This window comes from Delphinus delphis, chromosome 8 (genome assembly GCF_949987515.2).
Source record: "Delphinus delphis chromosome 8, mDelDel1.2, whole genome shotgun sequence".
In the NCBI taxonomy this organism is placed as follows: Eukaryota; Metazoa; Chordata; class Mammalia; order Artiodactyla; family Delphinidae; genus Delphinus; species Delphinus delphis.
In genome coordinates this window covers 12,057,152-12,083,006 of record NC_082690.1, presented here as the reverse complement: position 1 = coordinate 12,083,006, position 25,855 = coordinate 12,057,152, and the positions used below count along the sequence as shown (strand labels likewise).

Here is a 25,855-nt window from a genome sequence, read left to right as displayed (position 1 = left end):
TGCCCCCTGATAAGCATTAGAAATTGTTTCCAGAGTTAGAAATATATTCACAAGGGTTCAGCAAAAATTGCCTCATTTTAATTGTTTAATAAACTAGACAGGTGAAAACAAGGTGACGTCACTACACAGGAACATTTTAATATCTCTTGCACTCCCTCCTCTCCCCAAAAGCCCTGCCACTAGTTGACTTACCAGGACTACCCACGTGCAATAGAAAGATTTGTGCCACCAACACATCACTCACCCCTCTCCACAATCGAGGTGACACATGTGGTCCCCCAAATGTTCCACCGGGAGGTATTTTGGGGGCAGCTAACTAAGACGGGGGCTTCCAGAGCGGATGGAGGAGGTGAGACACATGAGGTCACAGAGCCACTGCCTCCCCCTTTCAAAAGAAACCAGTCTGCTCTATTTATTTCAGAATCCAGAGGAAGTTGACAGAGTGTGACAGCAGCACAGCACAATATGTGGTGGAGGCTTTGCAGCTTGCTGGCTTGGTTCCCCTTACAAGGTAAGGACTCAGAGCTCATGCTTTTTGATGTTCAGTTGACCTAATGTTTGGGCACATCTATCTACCAGTCAGTCAACTGCTCTCACGGAGGACCAACTGCAGAAGCAGCTCAGGTAAATCTGCCACTTCCCACGCCACGCCGAAATCACATATCTGAGGGATGTTACTGGACTTACTGAATCTCTTGTTCAGTGGCTACAGGGTCTAGAAAGGGTCATTGTAGTGTGTGTCTCTGTGGAATCTGTGTTATGGCAAAGTGTAACAAGCTTATGGGCTCTTTTAAGGGTATACCAGTTGAAAGGGCATCTGTTTGGGAGTTTTAAAAACTTCCTTGTTGTATAAGCCTTAGCCAAATAATTTAATTTCTCTGAAACAGTTTCCACATCTTGAAATGAAGATGATAACAATGTTTGATCTACCAAACTCTAGATTGTTATAAGGATCAAATCTCAAATGTGAAAGTACTTTGAAAGTGGCAAAGCGCTATATAACTCTTAATTCGTTCAGATCATAAGGATCCCCGTGAAAATTTGTGCTTATTTTTTGAGTCAGTTATACTTTACATTTCATTATAATTTTCAAATGTGATTTTTTGATGCTTAATTCTAATATAGTGTTTTGAACATCAAAGAAAGACACAGTTACCTTTTTAGCACAGGTCAAATTATTCCTACCCAAAAGTGGGGGCAGGCTGTATTGTCCCTGAATCTCTGATTGCAACTTGTATCATTTTCTAGCAAAGAAAATTACACATATACAGTGTTGCTTGCTTGTTGAATGTTTGTTTCCAAAATTGGATGTATTGTTGTGTTCTAAGTAAGGCAGCTGTCCTTCTAAATCTTCATTCACCACAGAACTGCATCTGAAGAACAGTATTTTTAAAAACTAGATGTCCTCTTTTACATAGTACTTCAATTTCCTATCTTATACACTTCAATTAGTGCCCTCTGTTTTGGTCCCTGCATCCTGAGGCACTTAATAAAGATTCCATTTTTGTAATAAATAATAGTGTCTTCAATAAGTGTCTTGAAGAAGAGCTAATACCTTCAAAAAAAGTACATTTAGATGGCTAAAATTAGAATGCTTTCAATTATTCCAAAGTTTAAAGCCTTTAACTGACCTTCACTTTTTCAGCACTCGAGTTATTCCCTTATAAAAATAGCTCACAGAAATAATGTTTTAAATAAAAAACTGCAATAATCATGTCCTAAGGTAAACCTGAGATAAGTCTTTTAGGATATAAATTATTCAAATACTATTTATAAAGAAAGGGGAGAAGTATATTTATTGTATCGTGCACAGTGCTGAGTACTTTGTTATTTCATTTATCCTAGCAAAAATACTGAGGTATATTTTATACTGAGGTATTTTTATATCATATCCCTAATTTACATATGATAAAATTGAGGTTACAAGAAATTAGACAACCTGCCCAAGTTTTCACAGCTAGTAGATGACAGTGTAAATATCGGCAAAGCACACAGTAAAAGTATTATCTCATGAAAGCTTTCAGTGAGTGTGTGTGTATTGGGTTGTGATAGAAAATGTGTTTCTTAATGTGGATCAAAAATTTGAAAGCTATAATTTACACAATTTGGAAGATTCATTCTTGAAAAATCCCAAACTGAACCCTCATCCAAAGGGCCAGCCAGAGGGCGTCTAGGCTCAATGGTATTTGGGAACCAACTGCCCACTCTATCCTAAGCTTACTCACGCCCATCAGAGTCCCAAACGGGAAAGGAGCTGACCATGTTGCTTTTTCATCAGCAAAAAGGCAGCAAATTAGCAGTTTGGGCAACATAAATTACCAGCTGCTTTTAGCTAACTGAATTATGGGAAGATCACTATACCTTCTTCCCCTGCACAACTTCTATGGGTGCCAAAAACTTATAGCCCCCCCGCAAAAAAAAAAGTCCCATAATCTTGGAGCCTGCCCTCTTTTCAAGGCTCCTACTGGCAGCCCCTAGGGTGGGTGACACACAGGAAGAATGGAGAATTTTTCAAATTCTTCCCATTTACCTATATTGCAGATGATGAAAAGCTACCAATCTGCACCCTCTATTCCGGTTGTTTAGTGGAGAGTAGGATGCAGGAAACAAAGAACAGCTGCAAGTTGAGTAGGGTCCTCCTGATACTTCCTTTGACCCGGAAGGAGTCATCCATTTACTGACATGTTGTTGAGACGGATTCTTTAAAGCTATACTGGGAATCATTTGATTTTGAGAAAGTCTGATTCATTGGCACACTCGTAATTTTCTCTATCAAATCTATCTAAAGAATAATAATAATGCCTTTTTGTAATGATCTGAATCGAAGCATATTTTGCCTGCTAACCTCATAAGAGCCAAGCAAATACAGCTCTGGTTTGAGAATTAACTCACTGTGTGTCTCTGGTTTTAACCTAGCTCATCTTTATTATTTAACATAACCAAATGAGCTTCCTATTAAAATATTTATTACTGAGTATATACATTTACTCATGATTAGCCATTGATTGAACAAATACTTAAAATGTTACTTTGCGTTAGGCCCTGGGAATATAAAATGAATGACTAGCAAACAACTTTTGTATGAGGAGTCTGTAGTCTATCCACAGAGACATACTTGTAACCAAAAAGGTAATGTGTGAAGTGCTGTAAGAGAAGTTTAATGGAAGCCTTTGGGATCTGGAGGAGAGAGGAGGTTACTGAGGGGAGGGAGAGGCTAAAGGCTGCTTGGGCAGCTTTGACAAAAGTGGTGTCACTTGACTTGAGCCTTGAAGGAGCTAAGAAAGGCATTCCAGGCTGAGAACAGCATGGACAAAGGCAAAGTATCTTCTTGAGCCTGGAACTTTCTGGAAACAGCAAGTAGCCATTTGCATGGAGCGTCTGGAAGGGAATATCGGCAAATGAACTGGAGGAAAAGATGGGAGTCAAGTTATCTGGAATTTTGACCTGATTCCTACAGGCAGTGGGAGCCGTAGCAAATATTCTAATGAAGGAATCAAACGATCAAATTTATACATTTTAACCGTAATTCTGAAGCAGACGAGGATGATAAATTAGAGGGAGTAGAGGCTAGAAGGAGGTTATTGCAATGGTCCAAGAAAGAAACAATGGAGGCAGTGAGAGTAGTGAAAAAAAGAGGAATGAATTGATTAAAGAGATGTTTTGGAGAGGGAAGACGCTGGGGTGCCTTTCAGATACCTGGCATGCAATGGCTTGGGATGACACCGAGGGGTACAGGGAACTACCAGAACCGAGCAGGTGGTGTGTCTGTGTTTGGTGTGTGTGCAGCACAAGGGACAGTACAAATGATGAATTCCAAGTGGACGTGTTGAATTTGGGGTCCCTGCAGGACAGACTGGCTCTCTTCTGGAGTTTTAAAAGTTATTGCATGCAATAATTGGGCTACTAAGAAAAAGAAAGAATATCTCACTCTTTCTTCAGTCTGCCATGATGACCTAGAGTAGGGTGGACACACTTCAACTCCCCAAACCTTCGGAAAAACCAAGGACTCTTAGGAACTGCACAGGTTTTATCTACGGGTGCTTTGGTAGGTAGGTGTGACTGCCGCTTGCCCTTCAGCTTAAGGGTCCGTCACGTGTACTTCGGCGCGAAGCGATTCCACTCATAGGACAACTGGTTCACACGGTGGGGGTTGGAGACGATGGTGAAGGTCACAGTTTCCCTTTCCATGTATAAACCAGTCACACAGTCACAGTCTATAGCTCCAGACTTAACTAGCGGCCTCGTAACACATGGCTGTGCGTGGATGGATAAACCCAGTCGTGGAGATAACGACCAAGCCCAGCAGTCAATAATCCACTCAGTAAACATGACGTACCAGCAGTGAGTGGTGACCTTCCAGGAGAGACATCACAGCGATTCATTCTCAAGCTCTGTATGTCCAGCATTTGGGAGTCACGTCGGGCTCGTCTGTGGGTGAGAAGTCTGAAGCCCAGACAGGGAGAACTAGCAAGTAGGCACAGGGCACTCAGGGTCTACACTAGAAAGCCTAAGGGTGAATAAGGATATACATGTCTTTAGAACCTGTAGGGGAGGAAGTGGTGAGCAAAGAAGATACCCCTCACCCCATCCCTCTGACAAAAAAGGTGAAAGTTTGGCTCTAAACTTAGGTGAAGAAAGATTTTAAAGACGAGTTCCACTGTAGTTTTCAATGGCAACAAAAGGGTCATGGGGAACTTTTTTCTTAGAAGACGTGTCATCAAAACTTAGGTACCCATGTGCCCCTCTTCCACCCTTTGACGTGACTTAGACACATTAGACAATATTTTTAAGCACTACCACTGAAGCAATAGGGCTCAGTGGCTTCTCACTGGGCTAGTCTTCCTTTCTACAAGGATTTCCTGTCTCTGAATCAAACACGGGGTCTACATGACAGCACTGCAAGATAATTAGGCTTATAAAGCCAAAAGCAAGGCTAGGAGCCAAGAGTAGAGGAAACGACAGTGTTCTATGCCTCAAACACAGCCCTTTCCATCTGGAACTCAGGCACCTATTCTTGTGGTCAGTAGCCTGATCCTGAACTCTCAAAGGCAAGAGCGAACACTCATCTCGGGAGATAAACTTCTTTGGCATATGCTAAAAAGCCATACTACCTTTTAGGACAATTTTTAAGACACTGTGAGAATCAAATGACATTATTTAATTCATAAGCATGCCTCCCAAGAAAAAGACAAGGATGATATACACCTTTAAAATGGGAAACATTTATTCATAAACAGGCAGCAGACAACTCTCGCCACTCCCTTCTCCCCAGATGTGGGCTTCCTGTCTAGACAATCATTTTACCAAAGGTAAGAACACGGGCAAAACTTCTCAGTGTCAATTTCTGGCCCGAAGGATGAAATCAGGGGATGTTGCTTAACACTAGTTTTTATTCTATCATTTATTTATGTAGTAACTTCCCTCCTGCCTCTCAGTATTCTTACTAACAATAGGAGAGCATAGATATGTATCCATTGCCTGCTAAATTATAGTGTCATCATGAAAGCTGGCATTAAACCATTACTTTCCAAGCTCACACTGTGATAGTTTCTGTAAGGAATGAATTTTAGAGAAATAGAAAACATAGTTATTGCCCTCTGGAAACTTCAATCTGTTTGTGGGAAGCAAGATAAATGCACGAGAACTAGAGAGTAAAGCAAGAATCATGATGGAACAAAGCAATGCAGGTTAGGTCTAGATTCAGATTCTTGGTTCAAAAGCTGCTTAACCTTGGAAGAAACTCCACTGTCATTTCAAAGCATCTCTACTAATATTAGCCTTATTACTCAATTATAGGTTGATTTTATAGATGAGAATATTTCCAAACGACCTGCCTAAGCAGGATTCTGGCCTATGACTCAATGCTTTTTTGAAAATAATCTCTTTTTATTGATTCCTTGTTGTTCATCACAGTATTGGCTGATGATATGAGTGGTTTTCCCTTTGGACTCAAACAAACTGTTTTCCCATGGAAGTCAATATGAATACAATACAGTAATTCTGGGCTCTTAGTGCCAGAGGCCAGGTTGAAATTAATGACCGAGGAATGGAACAAACTAAAAAGTCTGCACCAGTTAATTCCCAGAGCTCTCCAAAGCGCTTTTCCTAATATTTGAAATTTATCACAAGGAAATAAACTCCCTTCTTGCTTCTCTTTTTTTATTTCTTTTTTTTTTAAGGTTTAAGATTATGCAGTAAAACTCATTGCATTTGCGGTTCATATTTTATAACCTCACAGTATTCTTCTGTTTATGGAAGTGTTTGGTACCTTCACTGATAAGAATTGTCCTCAGGAAAAAAATTTTTTTAAATTTAAAACTTGAAGAAATAACAAATGGCAATAAATGTGCCAAATCGGCAGTAAAGCCAATTTATTTTTCTATCAGTTTCTTTTTTGGGAGGATAACTTTGTAGCTGCTTAGAACCAATTGTTTCTCATTCTCTGGGGTTTGTCATTTGGGGAAATTAGACTCTCACGTTTGCCTGGGGAAAGCGCTGCTGTGGAATATTAAATCGGAAGAGATCTGAGAACATCTTCCCTCTGGTGGAGAAGCCCTTCTGCAGGTGGGGCGTACCTCCTCACCGTGATGGGCAGCTCCATAATTTGCAAGAGCCCGATGGGAAATAACATTCTTTCTTAGAATCCAAGACCCCCAATTTGTACTTGAAGACACAAGTCGCCTGTTTTATAAACAGAGTCCAGAAAGGCTGAGTTTTCCGGGATCTCATCACTTAGGCAGTCTGACCTAGTTACGTGAGCATGGGCTTGCAAGCCTGCACACGTGGGCACAGATGCCAGCCCCAGGACCTCTATGACCTTGAGCCTCTACTCCCTCATCGTCAAGTGAGCAAAATAATTCTTCCTCTAGAGGGTTAGTTTGAAAGTTACGTTAAACATTGGTAACATGGAAGACACAATTCCCGGCATATGGCAGGGCAAATGCCTAATAGACATTCAACTGTCTTCCCATCAAAACCCACCCCTTCATTCGGATCTCTTTCGAGAGACATCTTTACTGCCCCTGCACACTGCGTTCCCTCCCTTCCTCGCATCTTTTGATGCTGACTTACGCTTTGTTTCTCTAAGAAATGTGTAGTAAATGACCGAATGATGAATACGGTTGCACTCAGTCTAAACCCCTGCCTCAGCCCGGGAGTGGCGTGGCCCGTGCCAGCCTGACTGTCCCCAATTCTCTTCCTCTGCAGAGGCCTTTCAGACCAACCACATGGAAACCGTCACCGTGGAGGAAGGCCAGACACTCACTCTAAAGTGTGTCATTTCTCAGGCGGAGACCACCTCCCTGCAGTGGCTGGCCCCGTCGGGCTTCACCATTTTCTTCAGTGAGCATTCCGGTAAGTGAAGGAAAAGTAAATCACCGCCAGGCCTCAACCTGAGGGATTTTCCAGACAGACAGGTTGGTGGGACAGAAAGCGGCCATGAGTCACCCAAACGGTGGGCTTGGCTCTGCCCACTGTGACATGTAAATAGCACCCAGAAGCTTATTATTTCACACGTGGCTGCTTTTACTGACAGGAAGTCTGAAATGGAAACCCCACCAAAATGGTTGGTTAAAGGGGGCTCAAATGACAGAGTACGTTTCCATCAACCCACCTCACCCCCATGTCACTTTTTGACTCTCAGCCACCATGAAAACCACCAATGGCATGATGACAGACGGGTAGCAGACTGACAGCCTGGGGGCCCTTGGTCCTCAGGCAGCAAACACATCACCCCGCATCTGGAGCCAGCTGCTTTGCTTTCCATCTGAGCAATCCAAAGCCACATCTCAAAGCCCCTTCCAGATGGCTCCCCTTCTCTCGTTGGTCTTAACAAAACCTTTAGATCACTAGGCGACAGGAATTGACAGGACGCATTACTTTGAAAAGGAGGGCAATCTTCCTCTCTCAGAAATACATATTGAGTCTTAGATGCCTGAGATGGAAGAGGACTCTTTTTTTCCCCCCAATTTTAGTAAGATATAATCGACATACAACATTGTATTAGTTTAATGTGTACAACATAATGATTTGACGTATGTATACATTGGAAAATGATACCACAATAAGTTTAGCTAGGATCTGTGACCTCATGTCGTTACTTTTTTTTAATAGTCTATTATAGTCTATTTAGTTCATCTCTTTGGGCAGGATTTTATGAAACCCTCCCCTTTATGAGACCATTTTATATCTCCATTTACTACTCCTAACTGTCAAATGTTTGGAAAAGTCTCCAACACAGCAAATTTCATTCTGCTTTATAAAAGCAGAGCCTCTAAAAAAAATTTGATGTGCTTTGAAAATGTTATTAAATATTGACAGGTTCAATGTGAAATAACTATATTATTTTAAGCTAAATCAACTAGATTCCGATAGACTAAGTAGATATGAATTGTCAAAAGTTCTGAGAGGAAAATTTAAGTAGAGAGAATTCTGTTAAATAATGCTTTCCATTGCTTTGTTTTGGGTAAACTGGGAGAAGATGGACGTTCTCAAATTTCTGCAACAGGATGCCTTGATCTAGCTTGGTGGTTCTCAACCAAGGGTACTTTTTGCCCTCTGGGGGACATTTGGCAATGTCTGGAGATAGCTTTGGTTGTTATAACTAGGGAGAGGCAAGGGGATCTGGACTCTAGTGAGTAGGGATGCTGCTAAACATCTCATAAGGCACAGTGTAGTCTCCCCTCCCAACAAAGAATTATGGACTCAAACGTCCATAGTGCTGAGACTGAGAACACCTGAATTCCAGCTCAGGTAACATCCGTGTCCCAGGACACACAACAATTATTCCAGATGAGAAACAACCTTCCTTGGTCAGCCATTCACAATTTAACTATTTTAGGCTTGTTCACATTATACATCTTAACATTAGAAAAAAGAAGCAAATAAAACCATTCATTTAAGGAGCCTCTGATTTGCTAAGCGACCTTTGACCTGAGATGGAAATCCCAGGTCAAGGTAGAATCAAAAGGAACACTTGCTATTGGCTAGAACTTCCTGGAGCTGTGGGGGATTTTATGTTGGGGTTTGTTTGTTTGTTTTGGCGATTCCTTAAACATTTGGAAGGACTAAGTCGTCATCTTTGGGACACTTCAAATAATAATGAACTTTTAAAAATTAAAAATAACAAGCACCTAGCTGGAGCAATGAATATCAGTGCATTTATTTTCCATTCTTCACATACACTGTGACAAGACAATCACAAATGAATCAGATTTCAAAGACATAAATCCTAGTGGGGCGTTTTCCGCAACGTAAAAATAAAAATTATTTAATATCCTCCTGCAACCTGAACCCTTTGCCAGCACAGGGCTCTTAATTTCCTACAAGCACAAATAAAGCAAATTGCTTATTTCACAGATCCTAGAATCAAAATATTTCATTTCCTAAACTAACTTCGAACTATTCAAGGCCTCCAGCTGGCAACACCAGAATTTGGAAAGCAGCTCAGTTGAAGATGGGACATTTGTTCCTTTAAAGTGTGAAAATCAAAAGCTATTTCTGTGAATAATCAATCCACTGAGAGTCTGCATTCATCTGATCTCTCTCCTCATAATAGCTCTTTTCCCCTCTTGTACAGGTTTAAAAAATTCCAAATACCAGCTTCTTCATTACTCCTCCAATCAGCTCTCCATCAGCGTGCTGAATGTAACACAGCAAGATGAAGGCGTGTACAAGTGTCTGCATTACGGCAACTCCGTGAGAACAAAGGAAGTGAAAGTGATCGTGTTAGGTAGGTGTCCGAATGCCAGTAAACCCAGCCTGGGAACAATATACTTAGGAACGTGATACATCATTTTAAAACTTAGTATTTTAGTTAAAAAATGTTGCCTAGAGCAAGGCATTTCCCGGGCACCTTTGCCATCTTTTGAAAGGAAAACAGCATTTTGAGTGGCAAGCCCCAGACTAAAATGTGAATTTGTGAAATCTGTCTTTGGCATCAACTAAATTTTCTCTGCAGGGAACTAAAAGGAAAGAAAACTAGTACTGGATGAGCCGCGACTCTGTGTCAGGCGCTGTGCTAGTCTGCAGAGAATCAAAGATGAATTAGGCACAACGTCTGCCCACAAGGAGTTTGCACACTAGTTTAGGAAGGCACAAAACACATACGGACATCAAGCAGAAACTTCTGACAGCACATCCTAAGATGGCATGAGTTCAGATGTAACTGCACTGGACAATCAGCTCACATCCTCTACAAAACAAGTTCCTCTCTTCTGCTGCGGGTGGGTGGGTGTGGGATTGGGAGGCATGGATAGGAAGGGACAGCTCCCGATGGGCTGGAACTTGCTCAGTTCTGCAGATGGTCAGCTGTGTTCAGCGTAAGTCTCACTATCTTTACCTTTTTGCTTTTCATGGCAGAACAGATCAATTAGAAACATTGCTTTTTATTGCTCTCTAAATAACATAAACCCACATGTCACACAAAGAATTTCTTAGGCTTCTCTTCTTGAATTATTAGTGTGGTACCTGCCGTAAAGTAAAGGCATGTTGACTAAGTCTCTGGGAAGGAGTGGCTCCCTAGGGCTTTTGAGAACCAATGTGACTCAGCTTAGGGATCACCTTCTCCCCACCTTACTGGCCACCCCAAATACCACTCGGGCTCAGACTGACTGTGTGCCCTACTGAGCTCTCATAACACCCCATGCCTACCGCTATCATTGCACTTAGCACTTGGCCTTTCAGTTAACAGGTTAGGGGCTGAGCCCATCGCCAGACTATAGCTCCTTGGCGGGCCTTACCTTTTCCTTATTTGCATTGCTAGCATCTAAGGCATCTCGTGCGTACTTGGAACTGACCTCATAATGTCTCAATGGCGGATGAATGAGTAAATCAACATGAAAGAGTGCAGTTCTGGACCAGGGAAGAGGAAGAAGTAAGCCTAACTGAAAAGGATTTCCAAGACAGGAGTAGAAAAAGGGCCGGTGGGCCCTTTAAAAGAGAAATGCATCTTTGATGTTAGGAGGGGACAGAGGTAACGTTCGTTGAGGTGAGTCCTAGACTCATGAAAGTTTAGACCTGAAACAACGAGACCATAAACCAGTCATGTCACAGACAAGGAAACTGATAGAACCAAGAAGTTGTGGGATTTACCCAAGTGCTTACAATAGCTGGTGACAGAGACAGGACTAGAATTCAAGCCTCTATTCCTCACTTAGTGTTCTACCAGCCAAATACATTCATATATAACGTTTAATAATTACTGTTGTAACAAAGTCTGCCTGGGAATTTCTGGAGACTAATCACACACTGGGCAACAAACATTCTGATTACAGCCAGAGTAGCTTTCCAAGTACCTAAAAGCCCTTTAACTATATTCTGAGAAAGGTCAAGTAAAAAAATACGCCCATTATTTAGACCCCATCCCCTGCAATGATCCCTGCAGATTATTAGGCTCTGTGCTTTGCTGATATCTATAGACCAGCTAATTAAGAAAAGAAAAATTAATTTTCTTTTAGCAACTCCTGTCAAGCCAACCTTGGAAGTTTCCGTTAGAATGCAAAATGGAGAACATGTCCTACTGAAATGCTCCACTGTGAGAAGTAAGCCCCCTCCACGGATAACCTGGCTCTTAGGGGATGACATGGAGATCCAAGGTAAGTGAAGAAATGGCTCTCTTTCCTCCTTTGTTTTCCTCCCTGTTTATGTGCCTAAGGAATTTTTCAAGGTTCTGGCACCCTCTGGTGGCAGAAGGGGCCACCATTCAATATTTCATCAGTTGTTTCAAGACAAATTATCCTTACTAACCAATCGATACCATGCCTTACTCTTGAAAGCCTTTACACAAATAACATGGTTACATGTTTTTGTTTAAAACAAGGTAGAAACTTAAAATGGAATATTTATTATGGCTTCATAACATTTCATAAAATAAAAGGTACAATATAGCTATTACCTCTGAGCATAAACTTTGTAGCAGGCATAAAATTAAAAATACCATTTAACAGGGACTTCTGTGGTGGCGCAGTGCTTAAGAATCCACCTGCCAGTGCTGGGGACATGGGTTCGAGCCCTGGTCTGGGAAGATCCCACGTGCCGCGGAGCAACTAAGCCTGTGCGCCACAACTACTGAGCCTGTGCTCTAGAGCCCGCGAGCCACAACTACTGAGCCTGCACGCCCTAGAGCCTGTGCTCTGCAGCAAGAGAAGCGCACTGTAACCAAGAGTAGCCCCCGCTCGCTGCATCTAGAGAAAGCCTGCATGCATCAACAAAGACCCAACGCAGCCAAAAATAAATAAATAAATAAAAATACATTTAACATAATACATGTAATTGGAACATATATGAACTTGCTTATACCGTGGAGTACTATGTCATACTGCCCACGACAGACAAAAATATTTTGGTAACAGAGAATCTAAGCTTTGAGCCTTTTAACTGAAGCAGGAAAACCAACTGTGGTGCTTGGGAACTATTTCTAGTTTGTTTACATTTCAACAGACATTCCATTCGATTTTATGTAACCATAGATTCAGTCCAGTGCCAATTCTGGACCTCTCCTTTAATTTGCCTTATTCATTCAACTTGAGGAAGGTCTTGGGTCTTTGTGTTTCACAACATTAGGTTTTTCCCGTGTAAACATGATAAGCTTTGGATTTTTTTTTTTTCCAGTAGTGCAGGGTTTATAGAAACTTATCCACTCTTGTTCATCTGCTTCTCTTTGGAACTAGGGTCAAGCACGTCCCAGGCAGCTGGGGGAAGTTAGAGTGAGGTTAGAAGTCTAACAGGTTTGCCAAGATGTCAAGGCCATTGGTCTCTCAGAGACGCAAACACGTCCAACAGCATTAAACAGCCACAACCTCACACGCCTCTTTCAATTGCTCCACAGGTGAAACCCACCATGAATATGAAACTGATGGGAAGAAGTGTAATAGCACCAGCACACTCAGAGTCCACACATATGGCAAAAACTCAACAGCGAGCTGCATCGTCCGACACAAAGGCCTGCAAGGAAGAAAACTGGTAGCCCCTTTCCGGTTTGAAGATTTGGGTAAGAACCACCCATGACTGTCTTTAATTATTTTAAATTTACCTTTATATTACACTATCAAACAAAATTAAATGGGTTAGGGAAAGTCCTTCAGAGTGAGCTCAGGTCAACAAAGCTTTCTTTAATAGCAAATTCCTTTAATGATTGAAATGTCTCCCGCTAGCCAACAGGGTTGCAACGGTTCCAACACCGAGAGGAACCCCCGTTGTACAGAAAGCCTAGCAGAGTGCCATATGCAAACAGTGTCATGGCCGCTTTCTGATCATGACAGCTGGCATCGCTTGACCTTATTTTTTTTTTATTGCAGTCATGTGTTTAGAGAGATCATGTGAAGCATACTACCTCTCTGTACTTAACCCAAGAGGAGACAATACTAACTGAAATAAATCTAAACTTGTCAATATCATTTTATGTTAATATAACACTCACGTAGTCACATTAAGTCATGATTATGCTTTAGATTTATTTTGTTACAACCGTTTTGGAGATTTCAGTTTACCCATGTTAATATTCTGAGCAGAGCACCAAAAAATAAGAATAAGAATAAGAAAAAGAAAAAAACATCAAACATTAAATGTGAAGAGGAGTTGCCTTCGTTTTCAGAATCCCTCTTCTCTGATTCCTTCACCAAAAGTTTAAGAAGTAATTTAAAAACTATATAAAACTTTTTGAGCCAAGAAGTATCCTATAAGAAGCAGCATGGGAACTTCCCTGGCGGTCCCGTGGTTAAGACTTCGCCTTCCAATGCAGGGGGCGCGGGCTCGATTGCTGATCGGGGACCTGAAATCCCACATGCCTCACGGCCAGAAAACCAAAACATAAAACAGAAGCAAATTCAGTAAAGACTTTAAAAATGGTCCACATCAAAAAAGTCTTTAAAAAAAAGAAAAGAAGCATGAATCACACATCTATCATTAATAAGAGTCCGACCTTCATTACTTTATAAAAGTTCTTCTTAGTGAGAAAAGAGATTCCTGGAGGATAAGAATTCACTCACACTAGTGAAGGAGGAAGCTGTTGGGTGACAGTGCATTTGTTGAAAAAGCTCTTTATCAAATGAACTAACCCACGAGGAAAGGCACTTGTTAACGAGAACCTCTCTGTGGGAAAACTGTCACGCTGCCCTGTGGGCGCTGGCGCTGTGGCTAACAGCTCCTCACTCACTACCCCGTGCTCGCCACCGTTCACTTTCTCATCAAACCAAAAGCAGGTCTTGAGGAAGCTGGGTTTAGAAGACTCAAGTACCCACAGACCAGACTGTACTGTAACCTGACGCAAATATTCCTACCTCTTTGTTTTTGGGGTTTTTTTAAAGATTTTTTTACTGTGGACCATTTTTAGTCTTTATTGAATTTGTTACAATATTGTTTCTGTTTTATGTTTTGGTTTTTTGGCTGTGAGGCATGTGGGATCTTAGCTCCCAGACCAGGGATTGAACCTGCACCCCCTGCATTGGAAGGTGGAGTCTTAACCACCGGACCACCAGGGAAATCCCTCCTTCCTCTTTGTCATTCATTCCGGTCCCCAGCCTCCACCCCCATCAGTGCAAGGGAGCATGTGGGGAATGTGAGAGGGTCTCCAAAGAGAAAATGAGGCTTTATTTATCTAAATGCTTCTGAAAGACTTTCGGATTTTAAATAAAAGAATCAACAATATCAAAAAAGCATATTTTTACTTGTCAGCAATTGTTCAAGCCATCTACAAAAATTACTGCTGAAGGGGAAATCACAGTTTCCCCTCCTTGATGGCCATAGTTCTACAGGACTAAAAATCATAGCCATAAAATGTTTCTAATAATAATAACAGGCTAAAACTTAACTTTTATTTATGATCTGACTGTCAATTATTTAGCACCACTGCCAGATCCCCAGTAAGTGTTCACAGAACAAGACCAGGATCACCTGTTGGTGCTTCCAACTGCCTATGAATATTTCTCTTTGACTATAGCTCCTACATTGACCAACAGATGCTCGAAATTCGACAAGTAAAAGTTTGCTAGCTGAGGATGCTCAGAAACATATTTACAATAAGGATTCTGACCCTCTCATCTCCACACTCTGCATGCTCGGAACAGTGTTTACTTATTTATTTTTAAAAGAATTAACCTACTTCATATAAAGAGAAATGGCATATTTTTATGGAAAAAAATATATTTTGCACTCCCGAAAAATGGCAGTTTTACATTTTTTAAATCTTTTTTTTTTTTAAAGAAGATGTTGGGGGTAGGAGTTTATTAGTTTATTTATTTTTGCTGTGTTGGGTCTTCGTTTCTGTGCGAGGGCTTTCTCTAGTTGTGGCGAGCGGGGACCACTCTTCATCGCAGTGCGCGGACCTCTCACTATCGTGGCCTCTCCCGTTGCGGAGCCACGGGCTCCGCAGGCTCAGTGGCCATGGCTCACGGGCCTAGTTGCTCCGCGGCATGTGGGATCCTCCCAGACCTGGGCTCGAACCTGTGTCCCCTGCATCGTCAGGCAGACTCTCAACCACTGCGCCACCAGGGAAGCCCTAAAAATCTTTTTACTATCTGGTTTAATAGAAATAGGTTCTCATGACTTCTGCATTCAAGCTCTTGTAATATGTTGTTTTGCTTAAACTATATAAAAATATTAAGCCTCACACCAAGTTGGAAAAGGGAAAAGTATTTGAATAGCCTTTTCAGATAATTGTGGATACGCTTCTTCAACGCTACACTAAAACTCGACAAGAGGTAGTTTAAGGTTAGCTGCTCTGTGGACTCTAGAACCATGTCAATGAACTTTTCATACTCTTGTTACATTAAAATCCATCGAACAAATTTGCTATTTAAATGATCCAGGCACTATTCCTAACATCATGCCTTGGTCATTTGGAGAATACTGATTCATTGGTTGATACAAATCTTTCAAATGTGGGCACATTTCAGTAACAAAATCACATCCATTAATATCATCACTAATCTCATCAGAAGCCTAAATATTTGGAACCTGTCAAGTTCACAGTGGTGGATACAGGTTTTCCAAAACTCTAACTTGAAATGTGGCTAGTGCAACTGAGGAAGTACATTTTTAATATTACTTGTTATTAATTTAAATTTAAATAATCAGTATAGCTGGTGGATACCATATTGGATAGCAGAGGTCTATAACATTCTAACCAACCAGGGAGATAAATCATCATGTACCAGTATCCACTTAATCAAAACAACATTCAGTCTAAATGAATCTATTTAGCAGTTTTGCTAAATAGAGGATAAATCAAATACAAACTCCAGTGTGTGTGTGTGTGTGTGTGTGTGTGTGTGTGTGTGTATATATATATATACACACACACATACACAGACTATTGTACATATATGCACAATTGTATATATACACTATGGCATATACACAATATATACAATGTGTATAATATATATAGTGCATATAATATATATAACCTGTTCTGTACATAACTATATGGTTATCTGAATTCACATAGTGTACATTATTCTAGATCTTAGTCATGATTGACAAATTTTATTCTACATGTCCCCAGTAGTTGCCATATTATGCTCGTCTTATAATTTGCTTCCAGCACTTCTGTTCGACTTGCCTTCAAGCTTTTCCTTCTCTTCATTGCCAGCAGCTCTACTCTTTCTTCAGGTTTCTCTGGCTTCCTTGTGGCCACAGAGCTTACTTATCATCTATCTTACTATTTCTCTAGTGTTTCCTAAGTGGTTCTTCTTTTCTCAGAGCCCTTGGCACGTGATTCAGGCATATTTATAGTTTTCAAAAAACTTTAATGTTTGATTAAGAAAATAATTTTCAAAACCACAGAAAATTCTTTGATTAAATAAAAGGCTGAGAAACACTTGTAGATTCCATAAAGATATTACATATCAGTATCAATATTTGTAAATTAATAGGCACCATTTTTATAAGCTCTGTGGTTACAGGCCTGTTCGTTGACTGGTCAAATCTATGCTAAGCTGAACCTCTGGAAACATTCCTAAACATTGTTTTATATCATACAATAGCATGTAGTAAGCACTGTGCTTAATAAATAGCCAGGTGTTGTGCTAAACATGTTATTCAAATGAAATCATTTATTCTCACCAAAAAACTCCAAGAGGTACATGTGTTAGTATCTCCATTTTACAGGTAAGAGAAAACTGAGCATATGAGAGATTAGGAACCTTGTCCAGACTCACTCAGCAGCAGGCAAGGAGCGGCACTGGAATTCAACCCAGTCTGAGACTGACTCCAAAGCCACCTAATAAATAAGCAGGTAGATATGTGCTTGGATAGATAGACAGAGGGATTGATAGGTGGATGGATACAGATAAAGGTGGCGAATAGTCTTTGCCCACCACTGCCGAAGGCACCACTCCATGGAGGTCCAGCCCGCTGCACTTCTAAGCCAGGCAGCTTAGCAGCTGGAAATCAATGGGACACAGATTCAAACACCAGAGCAAGAGCTGGAGAACACACAATTCTGAGGTTGCTGCAGAACCTCCACAAACAGGTAGCAGCCAGATACGTTCTCCAACCTATTGTACTGAGCACAATGTGGGTAAAATTGCTCTCTGTAGTTGCAGAATTTTGTTTTTCCCCTTTTCTAGTTACTGATCAAGAGACAGTTTCAGCTGCCCTGGAGACAAGCTCTCCATCCTCTCAAGACCCTCAGCAGTCCACTAGTACCGGTAAGTATCGAAAAACATTAAAACTTAAAAAAAAAAAATTATGCTTCTTTGGGAAGGTCACTTTTCCAATTCTAAGTTTTCATTTTTTTCTTTTAATTTGTAATAAGACCATAGAGGACCCCTTGCAACTGACTCCAGCGTCATGGTGACCTGGAGAACACCCTATCAGTTAGTGGGATGGGCTTCAGGGTTACTAACACCTTGTAAGTTCTCTCTCTCTCTCTCTCTCTCTCTCTCTCACTCACACACACACACACACATACACACACACACACACACAATTGTGACATTTGAATTCCTCTGTGGTAAAAGGCAATGCTGAATTCATTTATAGGAGACTTGTTTTTCCATCTAGAACAGACCAAACACAAAATAAAGACATGGTAACAACAAAGAGCAAAAAGCAGAATCTGGAGTTTTGGTGTTTGTCATTGAATAACAAAATCACCCTTGAAGGCTCACCACTTACTTGGTTGTCAAGAACTCAGTTTTTGATAACAGGATTGAACTATAAATGGAGAATTTAGAACACCTGGATTATAATACCAGCTTTTTTAGACAGTAAAGCACTAGATGGTTAGCTCTGGGCAATGATCATATATTTAACTTATCTTTGTATTTTACCTAGCATAGCATCTGGCAATAGCAGATACTCACAAAATGCAGTGTGAATGAATGAATGCATGCATGCCGTTGTCAAGGCGCTTTGAGCAAGACAGGCCTCATCCAGAAAGGCATACATTCCTATATGTCCCCTTTCTGTTTCAAATAGTGTCTCTATAAAAATGCCATGTGGTGGGAGAAGTGCTTTCATATCACCATCATGTTCTTGGTTCTGAGTAGGAGATCACATTTTTAAAATGTTTATCGTGAATAATTCTGAAAAGTAAATGTTTAGGTTCTTTAAACACTGATAAGTACATATGTACCACACATACATACAGACTTTTTCTGCAGGGCGATGGAAACGGAAAATATTATGAAGCGGAACTACCACCTCATTTGCTTTAATAATCCAATATTTTTAAACATGTTTAGAATCTAGTTGTCTTTAAATTGGTTTACACCGCTACTGAATAACTCAATTTTCTCCTCTGCTTTTTCATTTAAGATTTAAGGAATATGGCTTCTAAAATTCCTTTCAGCTTTCAATTTCTACAATTTTATTACTGTTAATAATACCCATTTTCAATAGAAGGGGTGGTTTCATTCCCCTTGGGGTCCACATCGTGGCGCTGTGCAATGGGCTAAAAACCAGGAGACGGCAGAGGAAAATAAAAAAAGAAAAGGGAAGATAAACAACAAAATCGGAAAAAACGATCTCATTTTTATAATTTCTCTTACCTAGCAAGAATCATCATAGTACATCCCACTTCTAAGGGGGAAGCAAGCATAGGTTTGAATGACAACTGAGCTGACTTCCAACATAAAAATCATTGCTCTGTGCACTTCGGGCTATGGGTTTTCTATCCATCAGGCTTGGGATGCCATTCTTCAGTGTTCACTTGCTATCCTGAAGCACCTAAAACTGTCTCAACTGGAAGGCCTGATTCAGGAAGGAAGCATAAAACGCTGGTTGAAATTTGGGGTTCTGAGTCTCAGCATTGGCTCTGCCACTTATTTGCTGTAGGACTTTAGACCATTTACTTAACTCTTCAAAACCTCTGTTTGCTCAGAGCTGTAGTGAGAAGGAATATATACCAAATGGTCAGTTTAAGGCCTGGCACAGAGTAGTGGTCAATAAACATTTACCTTAAAAAAAGGCAAACTGATCCTGACCACTTGCAACTATTTTTGGAAGACGTCAGTATGAACTAATGACCTCGTTGTTGTTTTTTTTAATGAGGATCACTTAATTTGGTTTCCAAAGCTGCTTTGGGATGACTCTGTGCATATATACACACTACACGGCACATACATAGTCATATGTATATATCATGTCTTACTTTCACCTTAGTTGCAGTAATGGAAGATTCTAGTACCTCAGAGATTGACAAGGAAGAGGAAGAACAAACCACTCAAGTCTCTCACTTGGCCACTGGTAAGTGTTCCCACCACTCATTTATTTAGCATAAACATTTGATGTTTTAACCTCTTAATCAATACATCCAATAGCCTTTTTCAGTCCTCATTATTTTTGACCTTTCTATTGGTCAGTCACTCCCTGTCCCTTTACTCAGTTGTCTCCCTGGCTTCCTTGACATACTCTGCCTGGTCCTGTTACTTTTGCTAACCGCTCCTTCTCATGTCCGTTAGCTCATGTCCCTTCCTCTTCTGACTTCTTCTATGTAGATTTGATTTTACTTCTCCATCCTTGGTTATTGCCTTAATGCTTAAAGAGTTTTCCCATTCCCAAAATTGTTTCTGTTGCCACCAGGCAGAAGATTTCCATACCTGCATTTCCAGAACATTCTCCAGAGCATTAGTCCCTGTTTCATTCCATTTCCCACACATCTCTGGCTGAATTTTCGGTCATCTCCTCAAACTCAACATGTCTAAAAATTGAACAGCACTTTTTCCCACAAAATCAGCTTGTCCAAAGCATCACATAGGCCCCAAACCTTGGTGACATCCTTCACTCTTGTGCGTGTGTGTGTGTGTGTGGACACACACACACACACACACACACATAAAATCAATAGGTTCCCAAGGACTTTGGAGTCTTCTCTTTTAGGTATTTTGTCCACTATCACTGCCGCGTCCCCGAGGCAGAGCCTCATCGCGTCCTGCTGGAAGTATTGTAACTTTAGTTTCTCCCCTTGCTGTGCATTTTCAGCACCTACTATCAAAACATCCCTTTGCACTCTTCACACCTATGTTCAGAAAACTGCTCTGGTTCTCAGTCCACAGCACGGAATGTGAGCCCTCAACCCTCCATAAGGTGCTCTCTACCACCTACCTCTGCAGTCCTGTCTCTATAAGGTCCTGACCAGAATACACATTTTTCTCTGAAAACTTCATCCCATTTTGATTGCCATGCCCTTGTTTACCCTAACTGCCCTGATGAAAGGAAAAGTCCGCATCACTCCTCTCCTTACCCCTCCTTCAAGGCCAAGATCCTCACCGAGCACTTTCCTGACCAACTCAGGCACCACTCCTGCCTCAGAATCCCTGAACACGTCATTATATTAACACACGTGGGTCTAGAATTTGGCACAGATCTCTTAATCCTGTTTGTTTCTATTAACTTGTTTGTTTGCATATATAGACAACTCTCCCGAAAACATAGGGATTGTGCCTTATGCAGCTCTAAGCACAATGTTCTACGCGTAGCTGACACTCCTCAATGGCTTGTTGGTTGAGATGACAGGGACCGTGAATGACATTTAGCGAAATTAGAGCCCGTAGAATCAGAATTCTAGAAGGATGTTTAAGAGCTCATCTGGTTTATCTCCAGATGCCTTCATGGAGGACCGCATTTAACCTAGCCAAGATGAATGAAATTTCATTTTGTTTGCATAGTTTCACAAACTCCTTAACGATCTCTCTTGCTACTTAACTACACTTTGCTGAAAACTCATTCCTTACATCTAATTTGAATCCCCTGACTATAATTTAATATTCTCACGTTTCCACTAGAAATGAAAAATAACTAGCTCGATATCTATGTAACTTAAAAAACCTTTTTCAAATCATCCCACACAATTGCTTTGTCTGTTTGTATCCCTGCTTGCTTGTTTTCAGGATAAATGACACGAATCTCTTTACTTTCAGGGTAAAGCTCTCTGTCGTCTCTTCCTCTCAGCTGTGTATTAGCCTCTACTATATTTTGCAAATACTGTGTATATTCCTCAGTGACAAAAAAAAAAGAAAAAAAACAAGCCGCTGAACTGTCTAAAATCCTTTCATTTTCCTTCTAGAAGCGAATCGTCAGTTTGTGGGACTGACGAGGAAGAAGAGCGGCATCCTGCTACTGAGCCTCGTCTCCTTCCTCATTTTCATTCTCTTCATCATCGTCCAGCTCTTCATCATGAAGATTCGGAAAGCACATGTCATATGGAAAAAAGGTGAGTGGGCAGAGAACCTGACGGAGGCTACAAGATGCTCAAACAATTGGCCAGCCCAAAGGGAAATTCTGTCAATTAAAGCTTTTCCATTCAATGCTGTACTATCTATTTGATGAGTGTTGTCATTCAAATAAGCAACCGTTTGTTTTGCAGTAAACACAGGATGTGATTCTCCAGGAACTATAGTTACAGAGTGCACGACCAAGAGAAACCAGAGTAGCTCCAGGAATTGGCGTTAAACTGTGGAGGCTTCTACTCACAAAAAGACAGCAAATAGCATATTCATTCATCCATTCATTCATTCATTCAATAAGCATTCATTGAGCACCTGCTGTGTACCAGGCACTCTTCCAGGCACTGGGAACACATCTGCCAACAAGACAGACCAAGTCCCTGCTCTTAAGGAGCTCCTATTCTAGGAATGGTCAATCAAAGGTTGAATATAATAGACTGTTTTGGGTCCCATTCTTACACTGTAAGAATGCACTCAGCCTCCGTCAACCATACGTTAGTAATTTTCCCTAAGCGTTCCGATTTAAAAGTTTATTTCATTGGAAACAAAAACAAAATTACTTAGCTAGCATGGAAGATATCTACTAAAATACAGACTCAACACATATCAGAAACAGAAGGGACCTTAGAAGTTACCCAGAATAACCACCTGCTGTATTCATTCCCTAAATGTGTGCCAGGACTAAATTCCCTCTTTAATTCTGAGTGGTTACTTAGACCTGGGCTGTTCAATACAGTAGCCACAATATGGCTAGTCAGCATATGAACTGTGGCTAGTTGCTCTTGAGAGGTGCTGTAAGGATAAAACACACACCCAACTTTGAAGGCTCAGTACACACACACACACACACACACACACACACACACACACACAAGAATACATCTAATAATACTATACTGAATCTACTAGTTAAATAAAACATATTCATTTCACCTGCTTCTTTTTACTTTTTACCACTAGAAACTTTTAAATTACACACGTGACTTGCATTCTGGTGATCTTGGACACTGCTGATTTAGCCACATATGGCTTGAAAACCTCTAGTAACAGAGAAATCATGATGTCCCGCGGCAAAATACTACATCTTTGAACGGCTATGACCCTCTTAAAAGTACCACTTCTCCTAGTTTAATATCAATGTCTCGAGATATTCAGATGCACTAACATTTTCATCATAAATATACCTAAACACAGGGTCTGGCTTTCCAGCTGTATCTGCACAATAGGCAAATGCCATACTATTGTTTCGAAATCTCCCGTTGATACTTCACCCCCATACCTCTTTAAGGGCTACTGGAATTGTTTCTTCCCAAAAGACAGTCCTTGATTCTAATCTGTGGTCATTTGACTTCCGCAGCTCTTATACTGCCTGGCACAGTGCCTGCAGGAATCATAGTAGAGAATAAAAAATGATTTGTTGAACGAATGAGGACATGAGGTATGGGGGAGGGAGCGATAAGCCCACTATGGTATAAAAACAGGTATGCTCTTACTCAAAACGTACAGCTCTGAATACAGATGATGCTCTGTGCACCAGAATTCAATAACCATTTTCTCTTCCTGCAGAAAATGAAATTTCAGAGCACACTCTAGAAAGTTACAGATCGAGGTCAAATAATGAAGAAACATCATCCCAAGAGAATAATAGCCAAAGTAAGTCAACTATGTGACCTGAGATTTGAAAAATGAGGTTAACTTGTTGCCTTTAATGAGGAGAATAAAATTCAAAGTTGGATTTTTAGCACAAGAAAAAGCAAATCACATAAATCATCTTGTAGAACTTGAGGAAATACTTCTTAAAAAACAAAAAGTAGCAGTTAAGTTCAGGTAGCTGGAGGTATGCCCCTTTGGGAAGCCATCCCTGAGTTCTCGCTGTCACACACAGGTAGAACCCTCCTGTGTGCCGCAGTATCCTACATACACCTTCACAGTGAAGCACTTCCCACGCCAGACTCTCATGTTTGGTGTGTTAATTTAGCTACCACAGTACACCTCCAGGTGGTGAGCAACTGGATCTGCTCTATGTGGACCCCCAGATCCTAGCCTGGGGCTTGGCGCAGAGGGAGTGCTGGAGAAATCTGTGTTGAATAAATGAATATAAGGCTTAACTAATTCAAGCAGAAATGTTTCAGGTCTTTTGGATGACTTCTGCGCAATTCTTCAAGCAAACTATGAAAAGAAGAGTCTAAAAGGAGACTCCGTGTGTGTGTGTGTGTGTGTGTGTGTGTGTGTGTGTGTACTCTTGACAAAGATCCAGTAGAAGGAAGCTAGGAATATAGCAAAACAAGAATCTTACACCTTCCAACCACTGTTTCCTCCATGCAAATGAACTTATTCCACCTGCCAAAAGTTGCAAGAAAATGCAGTGAGCTTTGCCACTAGTTGCTATTGGTTTTATTGAGGCTTTGTAAGAAGCATTTCTTTTACAACACCTCTGGCTTTTTTTCTGGTTTTGACCTAGCAGGGTGTGAAACGGAAAGAAAGACTAGCTGTAGTAGCAGGAAGAGGGGCACAAGTGAGAGGTCTGTGCGAGGCCTGGGTGTGGGAGGGGAAAATGTGTGTCAGCTGCATACAGGCTGTTGTAGCGCAACGCGTGTTTCTATAACATCCATCTCCTCCCACGACTGGCAGGGGGAGAATGACGTCAGTATAACGTGTAATTGGGGTTGTTTCCTACGCCGATGCTCCCAGGCAAGGGCAACAGAAGAGTGGGAGAATTATAACCTTTAGCAGGAAAAGAAAAGCCCTCAGCTCAGCTACTGAACAAGAAGAAGCCCTTGTAATTCACCTTTAAGAAAGTTTAAAATGAGTATCTATACAGAAGAAATGAGCACAACATTGTAAATCAACTATGCTTCAATAAAATTTAAAAAACAATTAAAAAAACAAAAGGAGCACCTGCACTCAGGACTCCCTCCCCAGAAAGGTCTGCCCCCACCCTGACTCCCTGGCTTGCCACAGCTGTGGGAAGTTGCACTTTATCCTGGGCTCTGACCCCCACTTCCATCCTCCTTCCCTCAGCACCCTCAGATCCAGCATTTCAACTCTATTGTTTTTGCTCACTTAAAAGCTACCTTCTGGAGCTGTTTCCAGACTCCGTGTACAGAGTTGCATAGGCTTTCAGTGGGTCGCCCCAATCCTCTTTTTCCCACAAGCCCTCTTACTTTCAGTATGAAATTATGCTAAAGGCAATGTATTTTTTTGTCCAGTGATACATATGTTATTTGATAGCAGAGATGTCTATATATTTTATTTCAGGTTTATGAGCATATAGTTTACATAAGAAGACATTTTAAAAATTAGACTATAACAGGGCGTTCAAGACCATGTATACACATCAGTGAATTTCAGGTTCGATTTTTTTAACACATTAACATTTGGACCTACAAATACCACGTGCAGTCCACGTGTTTCAAATAAACGGGTGCAATGTTGTTCAAACTAAATGTTCGTGTTCGCTACGTTTTTCTTTCAGCTTCCCGCTCTAAGAGCTGCATGAACTACATCACACAGTTGTACTCAGAGGCAAAAACAAAGACGAAGGAAAAGGCACAACCTTCAAAATTCAAAGGAGAGCTCACTCATATACCAGAGAGCATTGTGTAGCGCTCATTGCAACAGGAAATAGGATTTCAGGGCAGCCTCATCATCACCTCAGTGGAGCAGCCTGTGGGAAGGAGCATAATTACCATCACATGAAAAACAAAAAAAAAGTACTGTGAGTGCAATGCAAGATGGTGTCCTCCAAGTGTAATCTGCCCCGGACTCAGAGCAACAGATGAGGACTAACCCATGGACATAAAGCTTTGTAGTTAAGAAAAAAAAAGAAAAAGAAAAGAAGAGAAAGAACCTATTATGGCTGATACTACTTCAGAGCAGGAGAATTCTACTAAACTTTGGGATCACGGTCAGTGTGACCAGCTAACATCTTACTGTAAAGGGAACAGGAGATATTAGATGCTGGGCTCTAGTGGAACTATTTTTTAAAATATTTTTTTGTCTTTCTGGTTTCCAAAAAAAGAACTTCGGGATGAAAAGGACCCAAAGAAGGTCTCTAATCCTAGGAGCTTACTTTCAAGATGCACTTTAAGAAGCTGTAACCAGCCCATTCCCTGTCTGGGAGAAGTGATGCAAAACAATGAGTGAGTCAGATAAGCATGAAGGTCCCAAGGCTGATGCCCCAAGAC

General features: G+C 41.0%; 1 protein-coding gene across 1 annotated transcript; it reads left to right on the top strand.

Moving 5' to 3' along the window:
* The first annotated feature begins 465 nt into the window (after positions 1-465).
* Positions 466-25,274, top strand: CRTAM (cytotoxic and regulatory T cell molecule). Its single transcript, XM_060017130.1, has 10 exons — positions 466-511; positions 7,207-7,353; positions 9,578-9,730; positions 11,457-11,594; positions 12,827-12,988; positions 17,568-17,648; positions 19,606-19,689; positions 21,509-21,655; positions 23,235-23,321; positions 25,144-25,274. Exons 1-10 carry the CDS (start codon positions 466-468, stop codon positions 25,272-25,274), a joined length of 1,176 nt encoding a protein of 391 aa, XP_059873113.1.
* The last annotated feature ends 581 nt before the right edge of the window (positions 25,275-25,855 follow it).